The sequence below is a fragment of the Phalangium opilio genome, unplaced genomic scaffold (assembly GCF_054372755.1).
Source record: "Phalangium opilio isolate 3A_F unplaced genomic scaffold, DU_Popi_V2 ptg000390l_1, whole genome shotgun sequence".
Lineage (NCBI taxonomy): Eukaryota > Metazoa > Arthropoda > Arachnida > Opiliones > Phalangiidae > Phalangium > Phalangium opilio.
Window position 1 is genome coordinate 9050668 of NW_028324234.1, and position 9851 is coordinate 9060518.

Below are 9851 nucleotides of genomic sequence, written 5' to 3' on the forward strand. Positions count from 1 at the left end.
TTCGATTTTCTCGACGTATACATTCGATTTTGTCGAGGTATACATTCGTTTTTCTCGACGTAGACAATCGTTTTTCTCGACGTAGACAATCGTTTTTCTCGACGCATACATTCGTTTTTCTCGACGTATACAATCGTTTTTCTCGACGTATACAATCGTTTTTCTCAACGCATACATTCGTTTTGTCGAGGTATACATTCGTTTTTCTCGAGGTATACATTCGTTTTTCTCGACGTATACATTCGTTTTTCTCGACGTATACATTCGTTTTTCTCGACGTATACAATCGTTTTTCTCGACGCATACATTAGTTTTCTCGACGTATACATTCGATTTTCTCGAGGTATAAATTCGTTTTTCTAGAGATATACATTCGTTTTTCTCGAGATATACATTCGTTTTTCTCGACGTATACATTCGTTTTTCTCGAGGTATAAATTCGTTTTTCTCGAGGTATACATTCGTTTTTCTCGAGGTATACATTCGTTTTTCTCGACGTATACATTCGTTTTTCTCGACGTATACAATCGTTTTTCTCGACGCATACATTCGTTTTGTCGAGCTATACATTCGTTTTTCTCGAGGTATACATTTTTTTTTCTCGAAGTATACATTCGTTTTTGTCGATGTATACAATCGTTTTTCTCGACGCATACATTAGATTTTCTCGACGTATACATTCGTTTTGTCGAGGTATACATTCGTTTTTCTCGACGTATACATTCGATTTTCTTCAACGAAAACGAAGAAGAAACAAAGTCCAGTAAGACCATTTTGCCCAACGCATCGCCATCTACTAAAATCCTTGGAATGTCGTGGAACCAAGATACAGATCTATTTGGTTTCGAAATTGAACCAATACTAGCACTAGTACTGGAGTCTAAAGGCACAAAAATAAGCGTTCTATCCTTTTCAGCGAGAATCTTTGATCCACTCGAATTTACAACGCCTTACATAATCAGAGTGAAGATTCTATTCCAATTATTGTGGGTGGAAGGACTCAATTGGGATGATGAGATGGAGAAGTTTAACAAAAAACTCTTTAAAATTTGGAAGACTTGGTCCTCTGAACTTAAGGATTTGCGATTAATCAGCGTTCCCCGACTATACGCCGTACCCTCAAATGGAAAAGAAGTTATCGAAACTCAAATTCACTGCTTTTCTGATGCGTCAGAGGCTGCGTATGGTGCAGTTTTATATTTAAGAGTTACATTAAGCTGTGGGAAAATCTCGAGTCAACTAATCACGTCCAAGTCGAGAGTGGCTCCTTTGAAGAAACTTCGAATACCTAAACTAGAACTTATGGCAGCGTTAATTGGCGCCAGGTTGACTAATCGAGTCAGACAAATCTTAGACGTACCACATGAAAAAATATTTATGTGGTCAGACTCACAAGTAACACTTCATTGGATTCGAGGCATTTCAAGGAAATGGAAACCATTTGTCGCAAATCGCGTTGATGAAATTCAGAGCCTCTCAAATCCAACTTCGTGGAATTACTGCCCTGGCAAAGGAAATCCAGCTGACATATTAACGAGAGGAATTTCCGTTGTTGAATTAAACAAAAGCGATCTATGGTGGCATGGTCCATCGTGGATAATCCAAGAGAAAAGGGATTTGTCGGACAAACAAATTCACGAACTTGAAGAACAAGAACTCGAAGAAATTGATCTTGAAAAAAGAAAGCGATACAAAGAGGTCATAATTATGACAAGCGGCGTAGTAGAAAAGTCAAAATCTATCTGTGACATCAAGCGATACAGCAAATTGGATAGAGTTTTACGCGTAACAGCATGGTCGTTTAGATTCATCAGAAATTCTCGCAATCCAGCTGAACGAGATTTAAATCTAACAGCGAAGGACATGACTCCTCTAACCACGGAAGAAATAAAAGAAGCGCAGGAATATTGGATTCATCAAGTTCAAAGAGAAAACTATTGGCAAGAACTTGAAGACCTCAAAGACAGAGGAATTGTAGAGAAATGGTCTAGTCTCTTACAATTAAACCCTTTTCTCGATGAGAAAGACATCATTAGGGTAGGAGGAAGACTCCAAAAAGCCAATCTGAACTTCAATGAAAAACATCCAATAATCTTACCTAACGGACATTATCTTTCTGAATTGATTGTAGACAAAGAACATTTGACGGTTAAACATTCAGGAACTGCTTCTACTTTAGCGCAATTGAGAGCAACATATTGGATAATTAAAAGTAGACAATTGGTTAAAAAGCGCCTAACCAAATGCTTGTTATGTCAAAAATGGAGAGCCAAACCTATAAGAGAGATCACCGCACCTTTACCAAAAGACAGGATATATGAATCAAATGCCTTCGAAATAACGGGTTTGGATTTCGCAGGACCTCTTTTAGTCAAAAGCGAACAAGGTTCTAGCAAACCAGAGAAAACGTATATCTGTTTACTGACTTGCGCAGTCACAAGAGCGGTTCATCTTGAACTTGTGACTGAAATGAGTACAGAAAAACTGCTCTTAGCACTTAGAAGGTTTATATCGAGAAGAGGTATTTGCAAAACTGTATATTCGGATAATGCAAAAACCTTTAAGCGAGCTCAAAAGGATTTGACAGAAATCTGGAAAACAATAAAAAACAACGAGGTCATGGAATTTTTCGGCCAGAGGGGAATAGAGTGGAAATTCATCGTGGAGAGAGCCCCTTGGTGGGGAGGCTTTTATGAAAGAATGGTCAAAAGCGTTAAAATAGCGATTAAAAAGACCTTGAAAAGCGCCTTCCTCAAGTTTGAAGAATTATACACTGTACTGGCTGAGATTGAAGCCGTCCTCAATTCACGTCCGCTGACGTACCAGATGAATGAAGTAGGAGAGCCCATAGCCTTAACACCAGCGCATTTCTTAGTAGGCAAAAGGCTCACCAGCCTACCTCCAAATTCAAAACTCGAACCTACGAGCACCATTTCCAGAGATACAGCGATTAAAAGATGGCAATACCAAGAAAAGCTCCTCAACCATTTCTGGAAAAGGTGGAAGACTGAGTACTTACTCGAACTGAAATCCATGCACAACGTTAAGCACGCTACCCCAAATGCAACAGTTTCCGTGGGTGACGTGGCAATTTTAAAAATTGAAAATCAGCCCAGACAATTATGGAAATTAGTTAAAATAAAAGTGTTTAAAAGACGCGATAACAAGATTAGATCTTGCAATTTAAAATTGCCTAACGGGTAAATGTTCATGATAAAAACTATCGGGAGTACCGAATTTACTCATTTGTTCCTGTGTGTATTTTATAAAGTCATTTCCGTAAAATTCGGCTTTTTCTTCTAAACACAATGGCGCCGGTGAATCCGTTTCCGGGGCTTTGGCTCTTGGTTGATTTATACCGTGACCCAATCGGGTAAATAACAGCCCGTCATCTAATTCCTCCAAATTAATGGTACTTCTAGGTAATATGAATCGTTTCAAAATTTCCACCTGATTCTGGTACTCGATATCTTTTACTTGAGGCTCTCTATCTTTAAACATCGGGCATTTCTTCGTAACACGAGCAATTTTCCCACTTTCAGATACTCGGTGTTCGAAACATATTGTATACATAGCGCATTGATCTAAAAGATACGCGACCATATATTGGAAATCCTCGCACCCTTTGAATCGTTGATACGTCACTATATAACGCATTTTGTAAGATCTCCCTCGGAAGTCACTGCTCTCTTCAAGGCGTTCGTCGAATAACCGCGATAAAGAGAGATCGCTCTCTTATCAAACAAACTCTTATTTAAGTCTGGCGATTACGTCACGACTAAAGACCAGTACAGACACGTCCTAAAAAACCGTTTAACCATATAGAGGGAAAATTTTTAAATTATTTCCAAATTTTTGGATTCATTATCGCAGAATTTAATCATGATGTAATCAGTACATTGTTTTTAACATTTTATTTCAAAATTTGATTTGTTTTTTACACCATTGACATTTTCGTTTGTTAATATATATGTCAGGAAATAGTGAATATGGTAAAAGTAAAGGATAGAGACCAAAAAGCGCAACTACTGGGTTCATCGTCAACATTCCCAAAATAATTCCTACAGGTACAGTTATAGGAAGTAGAATAATATATGTTCCAGCTATAAAAGAATATTTGTTTCCAACCTGTAAAACCCTCAATATACAACCCTCAATATACAACATCTATTATTACAATATTCTTTAGTCTTGGATTTGTTTGTACTTGAAACGTATTTCTCCGTTACTGACACATCTCTCCCAGACTCGTCGTTAGAACAATTTATAGGTATGTTACATGTTGAAAACCCTTTAACAAGCGGACATTCCGGGGAATATTTTCGATGCTCCTCATTCTCCATTAGAAGTCACTGCTCTCTTCAAGGCGAATAACCGAGATAAAGAGAGCACTCTCTTATCAGACAAACTCTATCTGGCAATTACGTCACGACTAAAGAGAGACAAGTTCACGCCCTTAACCAATTAACAAAGACCTATTCAATTGGCGACCCCCACTCTCGACCAATAAACGAACTCAGAGAAACCCCCCCGGATAAAAAACCGGTGTTCCCCCATTCTAGACTCACGCGAGTATACACGCGCGAGTCTAGCGCGCTAGAAGGCTGGCGACCTAATTAAATGACCTAATTAACTCTCCATATTTTAGGTGGTTCACTACTTACTTGTAGGTGCTTGTGGGTCCTTGTAGGTACTTGTGGGTGCTTGTAGGTACTTGTGGGTGCTTGTGGGTGCTTGTAGGTACTTGTTGGTACTTGTGGGTGATTGTAGGTACTTGTGGGTGCTTGTGGGTTCTTGTGGGTACTTGTGGGTGCTTGTAGGTACTTGTGGGTGCTTGTGGGTAATTGTGGGTTCTTGTGGGTACTTGTGGGTGCTTGTAGGTACCTGTGGGTGCTTGTAGGTACTTGTGGGTGCTTGTAGGTACTTATGGGTGCTTGTAGGTACTTATGGGTACTTGTAGGTACTTGTAGGTACTTGTAGGTACTTGTAGGTACTTGTGGGTACTTGTAGGTACTTGTGGGTACTTGTAGGTACTTGTGGGTACTTGTAGGTACTTGTGGTTGCTTGTTGGTACTTGTGGGTGCTTGTAAGTACTTGTGGGTACTTGTGGGTGCTTGTGGGTGCTTTTAGGTGCTTGTGGGTGCTTTAAGGTACTTGTGGGTGCTTTTAGGTACTTGTGGGTGCTTTTAGGTACTTGTAGGTACTTGTGGGTGCTTTTAGGTACTTGTGGGTGGGTGCTTTTAGGTACTTGTAGGTACTTGTGGGTGCTTGTGGGTACTTGTGGGTACTTGTAGGTACTTGTGGGTACTTGTGGGTACTTGTAGGTATTTGTGGGTGCTTGTAGGTACTTGTGGGTACTTTTAGGTACTTGTGGGTACTTGTAGGTACTTGTGGGTACTTGTAGGTACTTGTGGGTACTTGTAGGTACTTGTGGGTACTTGTAGGTACTTGTGGGTACTTGTAGGTACTTGTGGGTACTTGTAGGTACTTGTGTGTGCTTGTAAGTACTTGTAGGTACTTGTGGGTACTTGTAGGTACTTGTGGGTACTTGTAGGTACTTGTGGGTACTTGTGGGTGCTTGTGGGTGCTTGTAGGTACTTGTGGGTGGTTGTAGGTACTTGTGGGTGCTTGTAGGTACTTGTGGGTACTTGTAGGTACTTGTGGGTACTTGTAGGTACTTGTGGGTATTTGTAGGTACTTGTGGGTACTTGTAGGTACTTGTGGGTACTTGTAGGTACTTGTGGGTGCTTGTAGGTACTTGTGGGTGCTTGTAGGTACTTGTGGGTGCTTGTAGGTACTTGTGGGTGCTTGTAGGTACTTGTGGGTGCTTGTAGGTACTTGTAGGTACTTGTGGGTACTTGTAGGTACTTGTGGGTGCTTGTAGGTACTTGTGTGTGCTTGTAAGTACTTGTGGGTACTTGTAGGTACTTGTAGGTACTTGTGGGTACTTGTAGGTACTTGTGGGTACTTGTAGGTACTTGTGTGTGGTTGCAAGTACTTGTGGGTACTTGTAGGTACTTGTGGGTACTTGTAGGTACTTGTGGGTACTTGTAGGTACTTGTGGGTACTTGTAGGTACTTGTGGGTACTTGTAGGTACTTGTGGGTGCTTGTAAGTACTTGTGGGTGCTTGTAGGTACTTGTGGGTGCTTGTAGGTACTTGTGGGTGCTTTTAGGTACTTGTGGGTGCTTGTGGGTACTTGTAGGTACTTGTGGGTGCTTGTGGGTATTTGTAGGTACTTGTAGGTACTTGTTGGTGCTTGTGGGTACTTGTGGGTAGTTGTAGGTACTTGTGGGTACTTGTGGGTACTTGTAGGCACTTGTGGGTACTTGTAGGTACTTGTGGGTGCTTGTAGGTACTTGTGGGTGCTTGTAGGTACTTGTGGGTACTTGTGGGTGCTTGTAGGTACTTGTGGGTGCTTGAAAGTACTTGTGGGTACTTGTGGGTGCTTGTAGGTACTTGTGGGTGCTTGTAGGTACTATTGGGTACTTGTGGGTGCTTGTAAGTACTTGTGGGTACTTGTGGGTGCTTGTGTGTGGTTGCAAGTACTTGTAGGTACTTGTGTGTGGTTGCAAGTACTTGTGGGTACTTGTAGGTACTTGTGGGTACTTGTAGGTACTTGTGGGTACTTGTAGGTACTTGTGGGTACTTGTAGGTACTTGTGGGTACTTGTAGGTACTTGTGGGTGCTTGTAAGTACTTGTGGGTGCTTGTAGGTACTTGTGGGTGCTTTTAGGTACTTGTGGGTGCTTGTGGGTACTTGTAGGTACTTGTGGGTGCTTGTGGGTATTTGTAGGTACTTGTAGGTACTTGTTGGTGCTTGTGGGTACTTGTGGGTAGTTGTAGGTACTTGTGGGTACTTGTGGGTACTTGTAGGTACTTGTGGGTACTTGTAGGTACTTGTGGGTGCTTGTAGGTACTTGTGGGTGCTTGTAGGTACTTGTGGGTACTTGTAGGTACTTGTGGGTACTTGTGGGTGCTTGTAGGTACTTGTGGGTGCTTGAAAGTACTTGTGGGTACTTGTGGGTGCTTGTAGGTACTTGTGGGTACTTGTGGGTGCTTGTAGGTACTATTGGGTACTTGTGGGTGCTTGTAAGTACTTGTGGGTACTTGTGGGTGCTTGTAAGTACTTGTGAATACTTGTAGGTACTTGTGGGTACTTGTAGGTACTTGTGGGTACTTGTAGGTACTTGTGGGTACTTGTAGCTACTTGTGGGTACTTGTAGGTGCTTGTGGGTGCTTGTGGGTACTTGTGGGTACTTGTAGGTACTTTTGGGTGCTTGTGATTACTTGTGGGTACTTGTAGGTACTTGTGGGTACTTGACCCGGGTGCTTGTCCCGGGTAGTTGTGGGTGCTTGTAGTTCTTGTTGGTACTTGACCCGGGTGCTTGTCCCGGGTACTTGTGGGTGCTTGTAGGTACTTATGGGTTATTGTAGGTGCTTGTAGGTGGGCGTCTCGCGTTTCAATAAATGATTGGTAGGAATTGTATTATGTTAATTACAATAAAGGCGCGTTTACAAAGGCGCGAGAAATCGAAAAAGCCGACGCTGAAAGCGGAGAGATGAAGCTTATTGGATTTTTCGCTTCCTCGTCTGGGTGTTTATATACACGCGAGAACTGCGACGTCGAGCGTATTGCTTATAGATGGAGCATACTTTCGGACTGAGCTTCTGATCTGCTGTAGCAGATTTTCTCGCTCATGTTTGACTATCGCAAAGTTGCACGTGATTAATCCAACCAATGGTGGCCTAGTATAGATTTTTTTCTTACAACTTTCGTCTGCCGACGCCGTGGTTTTTTTTAGAATAGTTAAGCCTTGGCTACTAACCATGTCGTTAAAAGAAAAGAAAGAGATGGACAAGGTTTTTAAGGCCTCAATCCGACAAAAAGATATAGAAAAAAAGAAACTTTAATTAATTTAATTATAAATTATCCAATGCTTTGGGATAAATCTCATTCGGATTACAGGGACCGGAATTTACAAAGTGTAAAATGGACCGAAATTGCAGATCTGATGAATATGACAGGTGAGATAAGTTTCATTGCTATTTGAGAATCTTGTAATAATGTTTTTGTCCAGTAAAAGACGTGAAATCGATGTGGAAATACTTGAAAGACCAATTTCGGGTAAATTTTCACGCAATTTGCTCCATAAAATCAGGGCAGGAGTACGTCGAAGAGCAAGATATAAATCTGGTCAAATGGCCTTTTTTCCGTCAATTGATGTTTTTGAAGGATGTTGCCACTAGGAGGGAGTATGTTTTGATGTGCTTCACTCTTTAGTTTGCTTCCAATTAATCTCGTATTTCGGTTTAGTACAACGTCAAATATTCCATTTGCTGCCAATAACAGCAACCAAGAAGATGGAAACGGAGACGAAGCAGACGCAGTAAATAACTGCTTAAAATTTCTTGAAACCATTTGTAAATAACGTTAGCATATTTAGATATTTAAGGGAATTGGGAAAGAGACAGAAGTTCCTTTTGAAGAAGAAATAATCACACCAGACCAAGACGAGAATTTGCTTGAAATGTCAGATAATGAAAATGTAGGAAAGGAACCATACCATGAAAACCCAACCCTGTCTACTTCAAAAGATACAGCAAAGGTAAAAGGGCCACAAGACAACCAAGACTCAGTTCCGTCTACTTCAAGAGACACAACAACGTCAAAAGGGCCACCAATCCATCATGACTTAAATCGGTCCACTTCGCAAGAAACGTCAAAAAGACATCCAACTAGGGCCTCAACAGTGAATGTCGCAAAGAAAAGGAAACGTGGTTCCGATTTTGTCGATGACGTAGACGAAGAAATTGATAAAGAAATAAACAAAGTTGATAGGTGCGTAAAACATGGACTATCTATTATTTAAAGGTTATGTGACACCAATCAATGATCACAGATTGCTAGCTGCTTCCATCGTACACGAATGCGAGCGCAATGTACTAGGAAGAACGGAGAAATTCTGCCAATATGTAGCGGAACTAATGAAATTGGTTCATGTTGATTTTCAAAGGCCTTGCGAAGCTGCCATTTTAGAAGTGGTAGATAAATACACTGAATTATCTAAACAGAGGACGGAAAATAATTAAACTAGAAATGATGAATAATGATTTTTATTCATGTTTAGTATTGTTTATATCAAACATACATTCTTTGTTTTTAGCAAAGTTTATAAACGAAGGCTGTGATACCAATGCCAGATAATTAATATTTAATTATCATGTCATGACTATTTAAAATAAACATAACAAACAAAACTACCAGTTTAGGAAACTAATCGTTTATTTCATTTCAAACTCAAATCATAATTAAAAATACTTTCTACTTCAACGGGTCACCCCTGGCATATCCCATTGCCATGGCACTGAACCCTCATCTGACCAAAAATATTCGGTGTAGAGTTTCCTGCACCGTTTAGCTAGTTCCGTCGAATTTCTGGAACGTGTGCCTTCCAAATTGAATAGGCCACTGGCAGGTTCCTCATTCCAATTACCAAAGCGGTAGTTTCCAAAGCTATCGGTAAAATCTGCGTAGCCTGGTGGGCAGTATACTTTTTGGGACTTTCTCATGACATTTTCTTTGGAAATAAGGAAGTTGTGCAGGACTACTGTAGCTTTTATTATTCTATCAACATTCTCGGGAGCCAGGGTGATTGTTCGGTGGTATATCCTCCATCTGGCACCCAAAATCCCAAAGGCATTTTCACTGCATCTTCTATACATTAAAATTATACAGACCTTTCCTTAACCATGCGAAACCGTGAACTGATATCAATATTTGTAAATATTTACCTGGCTCTACTCAAACGATAATTAAAAACTCAAGATCTGGGGTTTAATTCTTTCGACG

The 9851-nt window shown here is 40.7% G+C and overlaps 2 protein-coding genes across 2 annotated transcripts; both read left to right on the top strand.

The window, feature by feature from the left end:
• Positions 1 to 810: 810 nt before the first annotated feature.
• Positions 811 to 3204, top strand: LOC149597097 (uncharacterized). The gene has a single exon (XM_089861442.1). It carries the CDS (start codon positions 811 to 813, stop codon positions 3202 to 3204), a length of 2394 nt encoding a protein of 797 aa, XP_089717568.1.
• Positions 3205 to 8529: 5325 nt separating this feature from the next.
• On the top strand, positions 8530 to 9091 carry LOC149597098 (uncharacterized). The gene is made up of 2 exons (XM_089861336.1): positions 8530 to 8840; positions 8902 to 9091. The coding sequence occupies exons 1-2, from the start codon at positions 8530 to 8532 to the stop codon at positions 9089 to 9091; spliced, it is 501 nt and encodes a 166-aa protein (XP_089717462.1).
• Positions 9092 to 9851: the final 760 nt, after the last annotated feature.